Genomic DNA, 20,192 nt, shown 5'->3' with positions numbered 1-20,192 from the left:
TAGCACCCGTATTCTTCAAGCTGACCCTGGCTCCAGTTAGCTAACAGCTCAGGGGTGACCCTGCACCAACAGAGGGCAGGTGCCACCGAGACTCTGCCTCCTTGCTCAGTAGGGCTGCCCCTCACCCTCGGGGCCTTCCCAGTCTCCCACCTTCTCTTTGTCTCCTCTGGTGGCCTTCCAAACCTGCACATGAATTCCTGACTCAGAAGCTGCCTTTAGGGTGACCCAGCCAAAACACACATACGTGATTTAAAACTCTTGCCCATTCCTAGGAACAACTGCCTTTGTGAAGCATTTCACAAACAAAGGAAGCGTTTTTACATCCCAGTTCTCCTGTGTCTAGACTGGCTTCCAGCCTTTCGTGCTGCCCGTGAAGTTTCCATCGAGTCAGCATGTGAGGAACGTCCGCCAAGCACGTGCAATGAAGGACCTTGTGTGTTGGCCACTCCTGTTTATGGCTCACTTTCAGTCTCTTGGTGTCCCTGAACTGAGAAGAGTTTATCATGAGAGTGAAGACCATCCTGACCTTGACTTATCTCGATGAAAAAGGTTGCTGGGTATAGCAGCCACTTGAGGGAGCTCAGAGCCTCGAAGGAGCTCAGGAGAATAATGAGCAGGATCGAAGGGGCTTCCTAATCAATAAATGCCGGGGGTCTATTTGCACTAGCACCTGCCCCCGCTCAGGTTGCCATGCTGCCATGCCTTCGCATCCACCCACAGCGGACTTGGCCCTGCATTGCTGTAAGACGTCATTAACACAAGCCTCCGTTACAGTTCTTACAGTCAGGGCTAGTGAGGACTTCAGAGATCAAGGGGAATAGGGTACAGGCAGTCGTCTGGAAGGTCCCAGAGCAAAGTCATATGCAAAGCTATGACAAGAACTCACTAAAAAAGCAATAATTATCATGGAGCCCCTACAAATTCCCCCATACGAAGGTTTGACTTTTGTCTTAAGAATTTGCTCAGTGATAGCCGTCATCCTCCCTTTGGCCAGAAGAGGGCAGACACTTGCCATTGATGAAAATGGAGAGTAGGCAGCTATTTTCTTCCTCTGGAATAACATTTCCCAATAAGGTCATTCTGCTCTAATGAGAGCTGCAGCTCAAAACAAAATTCTTGACTCTTCTGCTGCAAGTAAGCTACTTAAGAGGCAGGTTCAGAGACTGACGATCTCTTCTTGGTTCCAATTTTGTCATTTCCCCTCTCTGAACCTCACTTCTTTATTATGTAAAGCAGTCACTATGTGACTGTGAAGAGGGCGCATGTGTGCTAAGTCACTTCAGTCCTGTTCGACCCTATGTACCACAGACCACCAGGCTCCTCTGTCCATGGGATTCTCCAGGCTAGAATACTGGAGTGAGTTGCCATGCCCTCCTCCAGGGGATCTTCCCGACCCAGGGATCAAACCCAGGTCTCTTATGTCTCCTGCATTGGCAGGCGGGTTCTTTACCACTAGTGCCATCTGAGAAGCCCCGTGACTATGAAGAGGAGATATTAAAGGAAACATACGTAAATTATAAAGTTCCATATTACAAACACCAACACATGAAAAAAGGAGTTTAACAGTAATGGGATGTATATGTGTGTGTGTTTGTATTTGTGTATGACTGTGTGTAGACAGAGAGAGAGTGGGACAAAGAGGTCCAAGCTGAGGGAGGCAGTTCTCCAGCAGTTGAAACCAACACATTCTGCACCTAGAAAGAACTTAGCTACTTTTATTTATATATCAAATTGTGCGTATTTTAAAAGTTAAAGATGTACTTTACCCATTGAATCTGTGTGTGGGAAAAGTGAAATTCATATGCATAAAGTCCTATCATTTAGCTGAATACAATATTTTTGGTGATACAGGCATACCTTGGAGATACTGCAGGCTGGTTCCAGACCACTGGGATAAAGTGAATACCACAATAAAAGGAGTCACATGGGTGTTTTGGTTTCCCAATGCATATAAAAGTTATGTCTACTCATACTGTAGTCTATTCAGTGTGCAACAGCATCATGTCTAAATAACAATGCACATACCTCAGTAAAAAATATTTTATTGTGAAAATAAAAAATGCTAACCATCATCTGACAGAGGGTTTCCATAAAGCTTCAATTTGTAAAAAAAAAAAAATAAATAAATGGCACTATCTGCAAAGTGCAATAAAACGAGGTATACCTGTATTAATTTTTAAAACTGTGTTTTAGAGGTTGAATGTTCATGAGAAGCAAAGAAGTGGATAATTTTCAAATCTAGGGCCATTTTGTTAGTATGTTGAACCCTAGTAGAAGTATTATTTTTCCACTAATCTGTGCCAGCTAGAGCAACGCTGCAGTCTGATAATCATATGCTAGAACAGTGAGGAACTAGAATGCAGTTAACAGGGCACTGAGGCAAGGGTCTGGAAAACACATCTGGAGGAGGGACTGGGGAGCCGAGACATGAGACTGAAGGAGAAAAGTCCTGGCTAGGACAGGACTTGTGGGAGGAAGTACAGTCAGAACAAAAAGTCAAAGTCACAAAGAGGGTCTGGTCTCCATACACAAGCATCTTCTCAACCTCTAAAGCCAAAACCCTGGTCATTGAGACAGGAGGCTCCTAGACAGTAGGTGGTTCAAGGAGTGCCCAGAAGATCACTCTGATGTGAGGAGAAAAGAAAGGCATTCATTGCTGACATAGTCTCAGAAACCAAGTCATCCCTGTACAACTTAATCAATCACAAAGCAAAGTGTGATGGGGTGAGAGCAAGCAGCCAAAGTCAGAAGGATTCCCATGGCATGAAAGGATGATGGGACCTTCTATGAGTGAGGCATAGACTCACGAGAGTCAGGTTGTATCCACACATAAGCCTAATTTACTGCATTAACATATCCTGATGCTGAATGGCTGCAAAAGGAGCAGGGTCTCATTGAATCAAAGGAAGGAGGCGTCCACTGCAGTCAGAGACTAGGATGAGCTGGTGCGTTTACTGGTTCACCCACCAACCCTCCCCAGCTGAATTCCCACATTGTGTTAGGCACTTTGCAGGGAGCTGTGTGTATTTCCTTTAGAAGTACTGGGATGATCCCTCAGGCTTTATCGTGGTTGAGATGTTACTTCTTTCAAGTGCACTCATTCCTCTGTACTTTTATCGTTTGTCCACCAAAAAAAAAAAAAAAAAAACCCTTTGTACTTCCTCTCTTAGCCTCCATGGTTACTCAACAATAGCAAGGTAGAATGTGTCCGGAATGATGGAGACACAAGACATGGCGAACTCCTCACTATAAAAGATTGCATAGGAATTGTCATTCATTGAGACGCCCCAGTGTGGCCAGGCAGCCTCTCAGAACTTGATCTGTTTGAAAGAGTTGACAATATAGAGTTTCTGGAACTGCTAAGATGAGGATGAGACCAATAACCTGCCTTCTAACATTTTTGTAGACTTTCTCAAAGTACCTGCAGGGATCCCAGGGGTGCGACTTCCAACAGCTCTCTGGCATCAGAATTGAGGCATCCTCTCGGTTCTGAGAAATGATTAGAATTACCTAGAGGTTGTGAAAGAAACTATTTATTTCATTATTATAGACATTTTCTTCCCCTAAGGGGAAAATGTAGGATTAACACCTGGTGAACCCAATAAGTCAATATAAAACTGACTGTTTTCTATGGGAAATATCAATTGTATTTTACCTGTTTGTTGCATAAATGGCAAGTTTTCTTATTTTTAAAAAGCAGACAGTTGGGGAATTTTAAACTTATTACAATTATCATATTCTTCAAAATTACTTAAAAATTTTAAGACAATTAGTAAAACATATACATGACCAACAATTAATTTTTGCTCTGGGTTGACAGTCCTTATTACAGGTTTTTTCTCACCTCTTGAAGCGTTTCTTGAACTTTCTGCTGATTGAAAACAAATGTATTCTACCTGCATTGTTGAAACCGAGAAATTCTTCAGGACAACTCTAAGCTCATTTCATGTTCAAGGGGAAAAGAGAAAACAGAACACACAGAGGGACCGGTTGCCAACTTCTCTTCTTTTGACCTCAAGTTTCTCCTTCAGCATCCACTGGTTACTTCTCTCCTGTCTCTGGATAAAAGTGACCTTTCACTCTGTCAAAACTAACTCATCAGCTTGTGTCCTTTATCCCAAGTCTCTGACCTTCTTGGGGCGTAAGCTACTTCATCATCATCTTGACTTCATGGCTGACTCTCACCCTCAATGTCTACAAATCCAGTCCCATTTTCTCCCCAGACTCTGGTTTCTCCTGGAGCCACCATCCTACCTCTTATCTTCCCATCACGAGCACTCACTGATCTTATTCTACGTCTAATTGCTGCGCTTGCCATGAGGCCCCACATATCAATGCCAAATCCAACATGCCTTATTCAATCTTTAAACGCTGTTGAGTTTCTCAGGGTATCTAACTTTCCACCCTTGATCTGGTTCTTTCTTTGGCTTCTTTGATACTTTGCATGGCTATGAGTCACCTACCTCAGTTTCTTTCTGCCATCTCTTGAATATGGCCGTGTCTGGTTCACCATAGTTACGTGATGTTTTGATGCTCTGCCAAGCTCAACGTCATTCTCAGTGATGGCTGCAAAGCCTCCTTCCCTGACTGGTCTGCTTCTCCTCTTGCTTCTGTTAGCTTGTCATTTCTTCCAGAAGACAGCTTTGAAAACCCAGCCCAAGCAAATCCAAACTTCTCATCTGGCCCACTGTAGTACATGTTTTCTGACTGTGTGCCAACTCAAAATGGACTCTCCATTCTTCAGAAACTGACCCCAATCCACAGGGTAATCTGCTAGCGGCCACTGGACTTGGTTTCCTGATCACAGTTGATCAGCAAGGGGCAGCCGCTTGCCTGAGACTGAGCCACTCATGTACCTCCCCTACTTCGGAAGCTAGAGAGACAGACAGCTAGTAAATGGAACTGTTCTAGTGGAAAGGTCCATGAATTACTGGTATTGGTGCTCTTGGAAGGTTCTGCTAAAGTCTCTCGTTTAGGTAAGCTTGCTAGACTTAACTTCTAGTATGGATACACACCCTCAGGTGATAGACTCACTGACGCTGCCCCTCCAGGAATCCTTAAAGGGCCATACCATTCTCTCTCCTCAAAGGGCTTGACATTGGACTCTGCTGTTGCTTTTCATGTCCATATTCAGAATGCCCAAACCTTGCCACTTCTATCTCCAAAACTAATCTGATCTTCTCCATGTCCTCTACTATTGCCCTGTTTTCAGCCTTTGTGATCTTTTTCCTGGGCTTGTCCAGCCTCTCTGTTGCAGTAATTCTGATCATATCACGTCTCCACATAAAACCCTAGGCTGAGTCTGATAACTCTTCCCACAGCATTAAGGACCCTTCTCATTTTGGCTCACAGATGCATGGGGCTTACCTTCTGCTATTTCCACTCCTTCTATATGCCAGCCAGGCCTGATGACCAGCTTTATCTAAGCATTCTCCATTCTTCACTTCCTGTATGATTTTCGTCCTGCTGTTCCCTTTGTCCTTCAGCCCTGGTAAAATCTTACTTCTTCTTCAAGACCTATCTCAGGCCCTTTTCTCATCTCCTTGGAGAAATTCTGCCTCCATCCTCTGGGGCACGAGATTACTTGTTGTATTTTAACTTCGTCTTCCCTTTCAGACTGTGAGACACGGGCTACATTTAAAGCCTGGCACCACAGTGATCAATCAGAAGTGGATGCTGAGTGCACTGGATCAGACACCATCAAATGTTTACCAGGACAGGAAAAGGCCTGAGAGAACAGCCAAAACCAAAATATTTCCTCCCATCACTATTTACCACAGCTTTAGCCAAAATCACGAAAAGAAAGGATAGAGAAGGAGTGCTGAGTAGGCAGATTAAGTGGATTGTGTCCCAAACCTCCAGGCATCGATGTCTGAAAAACAGGACACTCATGAAATTGTCTTTAGACTCCAAAAAGAACATATTTACACAGTTTTAGAGTTTAAAATGCATTTCTATACACATTAACTGATCTAATTTGCACTGCCACCCCGTGAAGCAGTTAAAACTTCATGAATGGTAGTTTATATGTGAGGGAACAGCCAGGTCAGGTGGCTTCAACAAGGTCACACTATGTAATAAATGTCAGACCTCTGCTAGGAAACACTGCCTTCTAACCTCCCACCCACTATTCTTTCTCTGCTGTATTACGTTGCCTTTCCAATGGCAGAGTTAAAAGTACAATGACACAGTCTACTTGGGGAACTGGGCATAGTAGGGGAGTCATAGTCTACTTCTAAATCATTTAACTTGCCCCCCACACACACGCTTTTTGCCACACATGCCATCCAGTGGAGGTTAACCATGCAGTGCAGAAAATGTTACCCTATTTCCAGAAATATATACTGCCCCCAAAACTTTGATGGCAAAATATTTTAATTTTTCATAAAGCTATTTCCCCCCACCCCATAGACACAACTCAAAAAAAAGAATCTGCATGCATGTGTTCCGTCTGAGCAGGAGGACGAGGTGTGCATACACATACATGCATATACATACAGGTTTATTTAAATGATCAGATCTACACTTGTGGAGGCTGTTTGAAGCATCTTATCAAAAGAAAACACATTTTAAGCAAGAGGTTAAAAAAGTTTTTTAGACCCAAAGGCCATTTAATACAATAAATCCTACTTGGATAGTTTAGCAAACATTTTTTTTAAAACCCACATCCAACAGACTGGTTAGTATTGGATACACAGATTTGGTTTCAAAGCTGAAATGCCCCTGGTGTAATAGATCTTCTCATGAAATTCGGTTATTTTATATTATGCCTTAAAAAATAGGGACACATATCGATTGACAACTTAAATATTAACTCGATAGGCTACCTGGTGATATAAATAGGGAAAAAAGTGGTCATGGATTAGGAGTGAGAAGACTATGACACCAGCCCATCTTGGACTGCAAAGAATGTTAAACTCTATCCTAGAACCTAAAAACAAGAAAAAAAGGAGTCAAATATTCCACTCCATATAGACCCCATCTGGCCCAAACCATTCCCCAAGGAGTGCACCCCCAACACATGAGGTTTACTAACCACCTGCTACAGATGTTACTATGTCACTAATTAACAATGATCACAGAAAATGTGTCATACCAGAGGTTTTGTTATCATACACAACACATTAGTGGCTGCAGGAGTCTGTCTCCGGGAACTACTTGTCAGAAGGCAAGCTGACAAATGTCCACACCACTGGTCCAAGAAACCACAGCTAAGAGACAGAGCGTTCGTTGGCATGTGGAGCTCTCTGGCACGCTCCCTGTTCTAGTAAAAATGGCTGGGATGTGGCGGGAAGTCCCAGTCGGGTGCTGAATCCTCCTACTCCTGGGCCTCCTTGCGGGTCAACTTGTAGATCTCAGTGGGCCCGTCCACGTGGGTGATAGTGGTGGTGAGCTGGAGTTCTTCCCCACTGTGTACACCCAGATCACCTGAAACAGGGATTTTGGTATTAGATGTGATCAAGGAGGAAGGAGAAAGCAGGGATTTGCCTCACTAACAGCTGCCCAACCAGACCTCTTTCACATTCTGAGCTTAGAGAGAAAACTTATGGCACAGATACCTAAAATTGGGGCTGACTCCCACCCTTTGTACTCGGACTTGGCAGTAATTTCTTAACATTTTTGTCTTCCAAGAAAGATTTTAATAACAGATGAGTCAGCTTAGTGCTTATATTATTCATAGTAATTATTAACATTTAATGAGAGCTTACTTTGTGCCTAGCGCTATTCTCAACACTTTATACATGACCTTTGTCAAATGCTTCATGCTGTTTCTGCATCTATTGAGATGATCATGTGGTTTTGCCCTCTGAGGAAGGCACTCTGGTCTTGCCAGCTTTATAGGTGAGGAAGCTGGGAGGGAGGCCAGGAAGAGGTGCAGACACATGATGGAGACAGGAAGGAAGGTCTGATTCCAAGACCACATACACATTTGCTGTGAATAATTTACAAAGCAGCTATGCCATGTGAAGGCAAAGAAGACCTGCCTATATTTACCAAAAGATTGGATAGGGTACTACATGTAATGCCTTTAGGAATAATTAGGGGGTTTCTCCACCAAGGAAAAAAGTACCAGAAATGTGCTCTGAATTTTCTGCTGCCTCCAGGATTCTACACAACACCAGTGTTTTGGAGTCATCTCCAGTGAACACAGGTACTCCTCTGCTAAAATGGCATAATGTGGCCTCTTTTCAACTATCAGGAGAAAAATAAGTTTCTGTGTTAAACCCTTAAAGTCTGCTACCTGCCATGAGACATTTAAGTGAATATATAACTGCACGCATGCTTAGTTGCTTCAGTCATGTCTGACTCTTTGCAATACCATGGACTGTACTCCGCCAGGCTCCTCTGTCCATGGGATTTCCCAGGCAAGAATACTGGAGTGGGTTGTCATTTCCTTTTCTGTGAATATGTAACTGGCAAAGGGAAAACGAAAAAACCCACACCCAATGCTTCTCAGTTAGACTGTGTATGGGGTGCATGTATATAGTCATATTTGCAGAGAGGGGGACTGGAGAACAAAAGGTTATGGTTATACCTGGGATTTTTATACTTACACATGTACACATATGATTTCATAGTTTTGAGGATTAAAATTTTTCCTAGTTCAAAGCATGGAATTAAATACACAAGCTCTGATTTCCATTGGGATTCCATACCTTTACTTAGAAGAAAGCTCTAGTCTGACCCTCAGGACTAACATCTTGTCAGTAGTTTAGGACCTGCTGCGCATCCATGAATCTGAAGGCCTTAGGAACCCAGGGACCACCCATTCACTGGCCCTGCAGGCTGCCTGGCTGGTGCCCTTCATGAGTGCCACACGGTGTTAGGTTTTCACTGTAGACCCTCAGAGGCTGCGGAACTACATCAGTCTTATGAAGTGCTGGCATGGCAGCTCTCTACCCAGGAGAATCCTTCGTCCTAGAAGGAGGGTCATTAGTGTTGCAGAGACAGCTAATGGCAATTTGGGGCTGTACTAGCAAGTAGCCCACCACCTTCCTCTTTAGTATAGTGGTGAGTATCCCCACCTGTCACGTGGGAGACCAGGGTTCGATTCCCTGATGGGGAGGCAACATGCCCTTTTGGGCTTCCCTGATAGCTCAGCTGGTAAAGAATCTGCCTGTAATGCGAGATACTCCGGTTTGATTCCTGGGTCAGGAAGTTCTCCTGCAGAAGGGATAGGCTACCCACTTCAGTATTTTTGGGCTTCCCTGGTGGCTCAGATGGTAAAGAATCTGCCTGCAATGCGGAAGACCTGGGTTCGATCCTTGGGTTGGGACAATTCCCTGGAGGACGACATGGCAACCCACTCCAGTATTCTTGCTTGGAGAATCCCCATGGACAGAGGAGCCTGGTGGGCTACAGTCCACAGGGTTGCAGAGTCGGACATGACTGACTTAGCACAGTACAGCAAGTATCCCATCAAAGGACAGGGGGTGGAGCAGGTACCAGAGGGGTGTCGATTCAGCCTCCAACACTCCTGACCCTTGGCACAGCACTAATAAGTGGAAAGTCTGCCTAAAGGTTTTACACAGAGCTTCGTGGGGCCACGCAGAGCCTTTCCCAGGTCACTAACTTGTTTTCTCACTGCTGCAACTTCTGGCTCACTCCTCATTCAAGAATAGGTATAAATCTCAAATTTCTTGCTCAAAGCTAGTTCTGGATTTGCATATCTGGCTGAACCACCAAAACTTCAAAGCAGATTCCATGATCTGCATGTCTGAAAGTCATCAAAATTTCAAAGAGAGTCCTGACCACCCGAGTAGACCCATTAACAGCTCCAAGTGTTTACCTAAGAAATCCCTTTCATTGAAGACTTCTTGGAAATAGACATAGAGTGTAATTCTACTTCAGTTTTGAACCGAAGGTGCCAAGTATTTAAGCTTAAAATGTGATTCCAATTAGCAGGTCCTAGAAAATGTGTCTAACCCTACAGATTACATCACACGAAGTAACAAAATTACTTTTTTTTTTTTTTTTTAACAAATATTGTCCTATGTTGACTCTATTCTAAACACTTTATAAATATTAATGCATTTAATCCTCATTACCAACCCTTTGATAGAGGTACTATTTCATCATCCTCATTCTTTTGAAGAAGAAACTGAGGCAGAGAGAGGTCAAGTAACTTTCCCGAGGCCCAAGTTGATAACAGGATGTGGTGTTGAAACTGGAGCAATGAGGCTCCAGAATCCAGGCTCCTCAACCTTAAGCTATGCTGACTCTGAAATATTCAAGTTTCCAACTGCCATTGAGACTGCGGGTGAAGTATGAGTCCCCGTGCGATGCATTACCATCATAAATATATACATACAACAACTTGGATGAATTGTTCAGCATATTAATTTTGCTTTTGCATCTGATGAAAGAGAATTTATAGCACACAACATCAGTGCATTGATAGTAAAGAGAGCTATTATTTATGAGTATTTACCGTATACATGATTAGGGGCTTAGCATGCCCAGTATTTCCTACTAAGATGTGAAGACACCGAGGCTCAAATAGGCAATGAATTTCTATAATGTGACCAGGATTGCTCCCGGCAGAGCTGGAATGAGAGCCCAGATCAATGGGATTCTGGCTAGCAAAATCTATGATCATGCATGGTTTTACTGTACCATGAAGGCCAACATTTTCCCCTTAGGGAACGGATGGGAATATGGCAGTGACATAGCAGGAGTGGGGATCCCATCAAACTCCCTCTTCTGCCAAGGTCTCACTCCATCTGTTACCCTCCCTCTCTCAGCTTCTGCTGCTCAGCACACAAACATGCTTGAAGTCTTTTCCCTTCCAAGACAAAAAAATGTGATATGTTGTTTATTAGGAAGGAAGGGCAGAATAAATGGAAAAGAATAAATTATGAAAGAAAAAAAAAGAATTCTTTAGTTTGCAGTAAGTCTCTTTCCCTAGTTATGATGTCAATTCATCTCAGCTAATCAAGAATAAGATGAAGGCTTATTTTGAACCATTGTGAAATAAGACCAATCTCTGGCATTGAATGTAATCTCAAAGGACTATCAGTGGATCCATATCACATCCACGGATATGCAGCTGCTGCTGGATTTTAACTGCCTGGAATGCATACTGGGGATGTAGAAAGCTATACAAAATGCACTCTAATGATATAATAATGAGCACAGCTTCCTAAGATTGGCAGCATTCTAATGACAATCATTTGTGTATCTCTGGATACTTTAGTCAAAAGAAGGGGAACTTCTAATTGAATTTCAAGGCTGTTTCACAAATTTGGGAGAGAGCCACCGTTTTCTAATATTAATAAGGGCTACCTAATTCTGTCCTCACAAGCACTAGGGTAAATTAACACCTCATTATGCAGATGTGGAAGCCAGACAACTCTTACACCATGAGTTCATATTTATTTCTTGAGGTCACAGTATATATTGGAGTCAGGATTCCAAACCATCTGTGTCCTCTTCGAGACTTTATGTTCTTTCTCTAACACCCCTGCCTTTTCTGTGGAATTTTTTTCCCACAACAAATCTCCTCCCATTCACCTTCAAAGCTAAGCTCAAATGATAATGATGTCCCTGGTTCATGGCAAAATGAAAAAAATCAAGGCACGAGTAATGTTTGTAAAGCGAAATTATTTCCATATCAAGGACTGTTGTTTACTCTTAAGATTACATTCTTTCTGCATTTTGGGTGTTAACAAACTGGTGAATGGTGGGTTTTCTAAATCTTAAAAAAAAATTTTTTTTCTCTTTTTTTAAAGAATGTAAATCACCAGGACAGTATCTGGTATGTAGTTAAGTGATCATTAAAATACCCACTGAGATGTCCTAGCATGGGCTGGTCCAGCTGCTCCCTGCTCTGCCTGGTTTCTCGTCCCACACCCCAAAACTGGTGTTCCCCACCAGGGTTTAGGGACAAACATGCAGCTAGAAAACAGGTGTGCTTTGGGAGGACTCAGCCTTTGTGATCCCTTCTGGGCAATAAGGCAGAGTGAGATCTTGGTGACCCAGGGTTCAGGAACCCTGGGTCCAGCCATCTCTCAATTCCTTTCAACCATCAAGACAGTTTATAACAGGCTTGAAGTGTGCCATTTCCTGTCTCCAGACACTCAGCACCAGGCCTAAGAAGGGAACACATAAAGCCTAGACATTTTGCGTGCAGTCTTAGCATGATGGCTGGAATCATATGCCATCCCTATTCATTTGTTGAAGTCCTATTTCCCAGTACCTCAGGATGTGAGTATTTAGACACAGGGTCTTTAAGGAGGTGACTAGTTTAAAATGAAGCCGCTGGGGTGAACCCTAATCCAATGTAACCATAATGCTATGGTTTTTCCAGCAGTCATGTACAGATGTGAGAGTCGGACCATAAAGAAGGCTGAGCATCCAAGAGAATTGATGCTTTCGAACTGTGGTGCTGGAGAAGACTCCTGGGAGTCCCTTGGACAGCAAGGTGATCAAATCAGTTAATCCAAGAGGAAATCAACCCTGAACTGGAAGGAGTGATGCTGAAGCTGAAGCTCCAACACTTTGCCACCTGATGTGAAGAGCCAACTCATCGGTAAAGACCCTGATGATGGCAAAGGTTGAGGGCAGGAAGAGAAGGAGGTGACAAAGGATGAGATGGTGGGATGGTATCATTGACTCAGTGGACATGAGTTTGAGCAAACTCTAGGAGATGGTGAAGGACAGGGAAGCCTGGCGACCTGTAGTCCATGGGATCACAGAGTCTAACACAACTTAGCAACTGAACAACTTCTCATGAGAAAAAGAAATTAGGATATAGACACACACGGGGGGAGAACATGTGAAGACACAGGATGTCAAGCCCCACTTCAGAATCTGAGTCCAGTCCAGGGGGCAAGACCCAGGCCATCACTGCTCACAGACATCAAGGGGAAGCCAGGGAAACCATGGGTGTGAGCATGTTATCTAACACACAAGCAGGGGAAAGATCGCAATAAAAAGCAGCCACTGTTTAAGCCTCACAACTCAGACCAAACATTTACTGAGGCAACAAAGGCCAAAGCCACCTTTTCCTGTGAAACAAGCAGCTGGAGACCTCAGGGGCCTCCAGAAGCTAAACTGACACCAAGCGGTAGCTCCGAAGGCATGGGGCCCGGGCTTGCTGCTGTGGCTTCCAAAAGAAAGGGTGTGTCAGACAGAAGCCATTCAGTACAAACAGAAATAGAAAGGAACCTGTCGGCAACTAGTGTCTCCTGTTCCCTATGTCATCCAGTCAGGAATTCCATTTCTTACTTTTTCTCTAAAACCTTCTGACAAGAATTTCGTAGACGAAATAACACAAAAATGAAACCTAGTATCGAGAATTGTCTGACTTCCTAAGCAGCTCCAACTTTTTTCTCTACATGAACCGGTAACTGAGGGAATCTGGTCAGTGCGTCCTGTGGGCAGGGCATCGATGTCGCGCCCCTGGGGTATGAAGCCTTCTCTCTGGGCTAAGGGTTACCACCAGCCTGTGCTGGAGTTCATTTCTGCCTGGGAAGACATCAGCAATGAGTCACAGAGCAGTTATGGAAACAGGTAAAAGGGAGAGTAGGCTTCTCAGGTGGTGCTAGTGGTAAAGAATTTGCCTGCCATGCCGGAGATGCAAGAGATGCGGGTTCGATCCCTGGGTTGGGAAGATCCCCTGGAGAGGGCACAACAACCCACTCCAGTATTCTTGCCTTGGAAATCCCATGGACAGAGAAGCCTGGTAGGATGCAGTCCAGCGGGTTGCAAAGGGTTGGACACGACAGAAGCAGCATTAGCATGCACACATGCAAAAGGAAGAGCTTTAATGAAAACCCAGGAGCAGCAGGGCAGGAAATGCGAATGGTTCCTGAAAGAGAATCTGAAGTATCTTTGCTAGATTAAAAAAAAAGTGTATTCCATTGACTGCGTATATGTATATCCTTATACAGACTAAATGATTGTCTGTAAACAGACGAACACATTGATCGTCTCATACATACAGACTGATCTGAACGTGTTTATTATGCCAACACTGTAGCTACAGTGGATCAACCAGCAGTTTGGAACCCAGAACACCACACCCCTGCGGCACCAATCAGCCGCTGACACATGAAAACATTCTGGCTCGGACAGTTTGGCTGGAGCCGTCCTGCCACGTCCCGGGTTTCAAGAGGCAGAGGAGGAAGTCTCATCTCCCAGACCGGGCTACTGGTTCTGTGAGAGCAAGGACTGTGTCTTTATCGCTCATCCTCTCAAACCCCACACAGTGCTAAGCACTGCGGTACCCACTGCTTCATTTCTATGGGTCGCTTTCCAAGCCACACAATAAAGAGAAACAGAATTATGTGAGAGAAAATGTGCTTTCTCAAACCTGTCTCCCACTTCTTTTCTCTCCGCCATTCCTTGACGGAACGAGAGAAGCAAAAATCCAAGCTCTCTACTTTCACTTTCTTCCTACCCACTCCCCCTCCACATATATATACTTCTCGGCATCTCTTTCCATCTCCCAAACAAAATGCTTCTTAATGTCTCTTTCTCTTTCCTTAGCCTCCCTGGCTTCCGCTGCATCAGAAACTGCTTACCAAGTTCCTGGAAATGAGCTTTTTTCCAGCGGTCCACCCAGGATCCATCTCACGAAGGCAAGAAGAACACAACACACCTGGGATTCATTCTCCATAGCAAGAAATCCGAATTCTTGGCTCTGGACCTTAAAAGCTAGAGTGGGGAGGGAGTCCAAGCCATTTAAAAATAAAAACTTTCCACAAGAAAGGGAAAGAAGGCTGGGGGGAGGAGGAGGAACGCCATCCAGAGACTCAGAGACTTTAAAAATACAGTGTATCCCTCTGAGAGTTCATTTTCTAGGTTTCCACGTACTATTCCAAATTAGCTCTTTCCAAGGAGCTTCAAAATCTTGGTAAATGCTCCATAATTCCTGTGATACAGTGTGTGGTCTGGCAGCGGATGAGGAGATAAAAAGAGAGCAGAGAAGGAAAATGATCAGAGAACCCAATTTGGACAAGCCCTTTCCAGACACAGCACTGCCCAGGGACGCGAGAAGCACAGAAAGCCACCAGGGGCTTGCTGACTGCTGCAGAGTCACAGTGGGTCGTGTCATCACCACAGAGATGCTGAATTGTGTGACTATTGCGTTTATGATCAGAACAGGGTCCCCGAAGAGTCTGCCGCTGGACTGCTTGAATGATTTTCAACCAGGGCCCTACTGGCATGTTGGACAGGACCACTCTTTACAATAAGGGACTGTTTTCCTCAATGTTGGACATACAGCACCCCTAGAGCGTGGCCACTACATGCAGGCAGCACAACCCAGTCGTAAACGACAATCCAGAACAACCATGTCTGTTTCTGAACACCTCTTGGCATGGGATTCGGGGAATATGACCTCCTATGGAGAATAGCTTTGAGCTTTCTGTGAAATTGCAGATCTGTGTGTTGTGTGGTCTTCAACAGCAACAAATCTACTGGGGAACAAATCAAGTACTTTCCTCAACTGCAAGGTTTGAAGCCTAGGACGGTGGCTGTTGTCCTGGATGAGAAGTCCTCATGGGAGCCGCCTAGCACCTGGCTCACAGGTCAAGCATCCAGTGTCACTGGGTAGAAGGCAGTCATCCTGCCCCTGTAGGCTTGGCCGCAGCTCTGGCCTCGCATGTGCCTGAAAGTGCTGGGCTTGGGTGAATTCTTACCAGTGTTTAGAAAACCCTTACATGTGACAGAATCACCCCCTGGATGGCCACTATATGAAGGAGGTGCTCTTCTGCCCCTTCCCTGCTAATAGGAAGGAAAACAATCACAAAATTTTATGTTCCCAGAAGACTTTAAGAGATCATCTACAGGTGGGAAAAGTGGTGCACAGGGAGGGCAAGCAGTTTGACAAGTCACACAACAAAAACAAGCAGAACAGTTTACATCCAAAAAGTGCTGCAGCATACCCATAACTTTTACCCGCTAGGATTATCATTTCAACATCCCGGGAAGTCCAGCTACTGCTATAGGTGGTATTTCCCTGGAAGGCAGGAACTCCACCTACTAGGTTCCTGCTTAATATTCTCAAGTCAAGGACAGGTCCATATGGTTTCTGTCACAGTCCAACAGGATGGCCATGAAATGAAACCAAGATTTTTGTTAACAAGTCCAGAACCTCTTACTCTGGCATTTTAGAAGGCCATGGAGAGAGAACTGTGGTGCTGGAGAAGACTCTTGAGAGTCCCTTGGACAGCAAGGAGATTAAACCAATCAATCCTAAAGGAAATCAACCCTGAATATTTATTGGAAGGATTGATGTTGAAGCTACAATACTTGAGCCACCTGATGTGAAGAGCTGACTCATTGGAAAAGAGCCTGATGCTGAGAAAGAGTGAAAGCAAAAGGAGAAAGGGGTGGCAGAGGATAAGATGGTTAGAGAGCATCACTGACTTAATGGACATAATTTGAGCAAACTCAGAGATAGAGGGGGACAGAGGAGCCGGGCATGCTGCAGTTCATGGGTCACAAAGGGTCAGACATGACTTAGCGACTGAACAACAACAACAGAGAGACCACAAGCTCCCAATCACCATGCATATGGAAAACACAGTGCTGGCAGTAGAAAGGAAGCTGGAGCCTACCCAGCTCACATACTTTCTAGAAGGGAAGTCACTCAGACCAAGAGGTGGGCAGGTGAGATAGGTGAGCCAATGGTCTTTACACTTGCCCAGGACCTATAGCCAGAGATACTGAGTATGACAGGAAGTCATGGAGTAGGAAGGAAGAGAACCCTGGTGTCTAGGATGCTTTTGTACAGAGTCAGGTGTAGTATTGCAGACCGTGGGTGAGACCATTCCACTAACCTTGACCCTCAGCACAGATGCCCTCTTCTCCCTGCCCTCTCTCTCATGTCATCACAGCCCTGTCTCAAGATCACTGGCCCATCTGTGAAATAAGAAAGCTAATCTAGAACTCTTATTTCTAAAGCATTAATGCAGGACTTCCCTGGTGGTCCAATGGTTAAGAATCCTCCTGCCAATGAAGAGGACATGAGCTTGTTCTTTAGAACATCAAAAAAATAGCCTGGAAAAAGGTTGCAGGGCCAAATGACTTGAGAATTTGGAAATGCTGTTACCCCTACCCATTTTAAAAGACTTAACAGTACAAATTAGTGTGCTAAAGGCATTAATATATCCTACAGTAAATCACAATAATGATGATTAAAAACCCAATGATTCTCAAACTTATTTGACCACGAAAACCTACCAGCATCCCATGGCAACAATATTCTATTGAATATAATTTGCCACACGCCAACTAGAGTGATTAGGAGGAAACATTTTGAATAGACTCAAAAGATGAATAGGGTTTTGTCAGGCCCAGATGGAGGTGGGATATATCTGGGGGATAGGCATATGGCCACGGCTTTAGTGGCTCAGACAATGCCAATGCAGGAGACCTGGGTTCAATCTCTGGGTTGGGATGATGCCCTGGAGAAGCGAATGGCAACCCACTCCAATTCCATGGACAGAGGGCCTGGCAGGCTGTATAGTCCATAGGGTCACAAAGAGTTGGACATGGCTGAGTGACTAACACTGTCACTTCAGGGTAAAGCAGGTATGAAAAAAGAGAAGAATAAAGGTGGAGCCAAACAATGTAGGCTGAAGTATGCAAAGAAAAAGGAGCTATCAGATGCGTTGCTTACCAGGCCCTCTTCTATGTTACTAGCACTGGCCCAGGCAGCAGTGTTCATTTCCCTCTGCCATGGCTGGTAGAGAAGTCCCAGGCAAGTCCCTCCCTTCTCTTGGGTCTCAGTTTCCTCATCTGTAGAACTGCTAGACTAAGTTCTCCAAGGCTCCTTGCAGCATCAGCACCACAGATAGCACATACTAGCACTTAAGGGGAGGAAGGCGATGGGGACAGGAGCATGGCCATTGGTTTGGACAAGTCGACAGGCTTACAGGAGAATGAGCAGGGAAAAAATGAAGCCAGCTCCACTTCAACTCAGGGGCCAGTCCCCATCCACCCAGTATCTCAGATTGTGGTTCTCAAACTAGAAGAATAAATTTGGCACACTTTTCAATAGTCAACTTTGTTCAAAAAATTAAGGAAAGCAAATTTAATTTTTGTAGTAAGACTGGGAGATATTGTAAACTAGAATGTAATATGCCCAATGCATTTTAAATATTTTTTAAAATGAGGATTCATAGAAATATCAGTCCTGTATTGGCTTTTTTGTCTTATGGCCCCAGAGTCCCTAGAGGTGCTTGTTCACACTTGGAGAAAACATTTCACTAGGGAACCTGGAGCTTTTGCTGCCTAAGTCTTGAAGAGTCAGAAGCCTACTTATCCTGAATAAAGCTATGCCAAAGAACTCACCATTGGATTGGTCTTCCCCATAGTTCTTATGGGATGGCGCGTACAAGAACATCAAAGCAAAGACATACAGGTTCCACATGCCATAGATGCCAGTGAAAAAGGCACTGTTCACTTGGACCGTGACACCACCCCACTTCCAATGGCCTTCAGTCACCTATGGGAAAAAGGGGTGACATTCAATTGGAACCAATAGGAAACAAGTCCAATGTAACAATCACCTAACACAAACACCAAGTCTCTCCCATATTTGGAAAAGTGAAGGGCCGTGTAAGATTTCATTTTTTTAAAGGTTTTCTTTTAAAAAATTGTGGCTGTGGTTGGTCTTCGTTGCTCCACATGGGCTTTCTCTAGTTGCGGTGAGTGGAGGCTAATCTCTGTTGCAGTGTGCACGCTTCTCAAGGTGGCGGCTTCTTGTTGCAGAGCACAGGTTCTAGGTGCATGGGCTTCAGAGTTGTAGCACGTGGGCTCATTAGTTGCGGCGCACGGACTCGAGAGCACCCGCTCAGTAGTTGTGGCGCACGGGGTTAGCTGCTCTGCAGCACGTGGGATCTTCCTAGACCAGGGACTGAATCGGTGTCCCTTACACTGCAAAGTGGATTCTTAACCACTGGACCACCAAGAAAGCCCCAAGATTCCATTTTTCAATCTGAATCATACTAGGATGAATTAAGGTTAACTGAGGGTTTCCTATGTCGGGCACAAAGTCAGTGGTTCTCATCTTGCCTGCACATCAGCATCACCTGGAGAGTACTTCTTCCTAAAACAGTAGTACATCGTTACACCTAATTTAATGAACCTGCATTTGCGTCTAACACTTCTCCACGGTTATAGTTCCTCCCCTGCTATCCACCTTCCACCTTCTGCAAGGTGGATATAAACACCTTGTAGGCAAGACCAGTTCTGGTTTGTTTTCTGCCATATCTTCAGGACCTGATGTACCACAGCATTCATTAAATAAACAAATGGTCCTTGGACTGAGTAGTTTTCCTGGGTGGGGCAGTGTAGAGAAGCAGAAAGACACAGGCTCGAAGTCAGAAACCTGGCTTCAAATCCAGGCTCTCCCACTCCCTTTCTGTATAATGTAAGAGAAGTAAGATTAAGACTCTAAACTTCAGTTTTCTTAGGTACAAAACAAAAACTTGCAGGGTTAACCACTAAGAAGAATTAGGTAAAAATATTTTTAGGAATTTCCTGGCCTACAGAAAACATTCAATAAATCTTATTTTATAATGTTACATATGTAAGCCACTCACGAAGGTAATTATGAAGCTTTCATATGCTTTATAATTTGGCAAGAATGTTTTGAGGCTGGTTTTGTCTATGTTGATGACATGGTAATTGTTTTAAGAGCTATCTGATGACATTTGGATTGCACTAAGAACTGTCAAGAAAACTGTGGAGCAGAGGAACTAAAAATTTGTGCTGGTTCTGAGATCAGTGAAATGATTTTGACTACTGCCTTCTACAGGAAATCTTGAGAGTAAAAGTTGCTCAGTCGTGTCTGACTCTTTGCGACCCCATGAACTATACAGTCCATCGAATTCTCCAGGCCAGAATACTTGAGTGGGTAGCTTTTCCCTTCTCAAGGGGATCTTCCCAACCCAGGGATCGAACTGGGGTCTTCCCCATTGCAGGCGGATTCTTTACCAGCTGAGCCACAAGGGAAGCCCACAGGAAACCTTAAATGGGAATAAAAGAAAGTGTTAGACAGCTGTTTCTGTGATAGCTTAATAGGCTGGATTACATAATCCATCTCTAGGAGCCCCTCCTTCTAGCAGCTAAAGTATAAGATGGCAAGCTATCTCTAAATGTTAATGACTTATGCAAGTAGGTTGCTTTCACCTCCTGTTTATGAGGCTGTGGGTCTATATTCATTTGGTATAGAC

At 44.3% G+C, this 20,192-nt stretch overlaps 1 protein-coding gene and 1 non-coding gene across 6 annotated transcripts in view; one reads left to right on the top strand and one right to left on the bottom strand.

Moving 5' to 3' along the window:
• Positions 1-6,485: 6,485 nt before the first annotated feature.
• The window catches only part of WLS (Wnt ligand secretion mediator), a 116,523-nt gene continuing 102,816 nt past the window's right edge, over positions 6,486-20,192 (bottom strand). For 4 of the 5 annotated variants that reach the window (XM_061411634.1, XM_061411637.1, XM_061411638.1 and 1 more), the window contains 2 exons: positions 18,307-18,460; positions 6,486-7,428 (listed from right to left, as the gene is read on the bottom strand). In XM_061411634.1, coding sequence (XP_061267618.1) covers positions 7,319-7,428; positions 18,307-18,460 — 264 coding nt within the window. In that variant the 3' untranslated portion in view covers positions 6,486-7,318. Of the gene's footprint in view, positions 7,429-18,306; positions 18,461-19,953; positions 19,986-20,192 lie in introns of those variants that run through there. The other variant, XM_061411635.1, reaches the window with a different exon arrangement.
• TRNAD-GUC (transfer RNA aspartic acid (anticodon GUC)) lies at positions 8,996-9,067 on the top strand. The gene has a single exon. It is a non-coding gene; the product is annotated as a tRNA-Asp (tRNA).

Source organism: Bos javanicus, chromosome 3, assembly GCF_032452875.1.
Source record: "Bos javanicus breed banteng chromosome 3, ARS-OSU_banteng_1.0, whole genome shotgun sequence".
Taxonomy (NCBI): domain Eukaryota; kingdom Metazoa; phylum Chordata; class Mammalia; order Artiodactyla; family Bovidae; genus Bos; species Bos javanicus.
The sequence above is the reverse complement of the archived record's forward strand: the minus strand, read 5'-3'. Positions and strand labels throughout refer to the sequence as shown.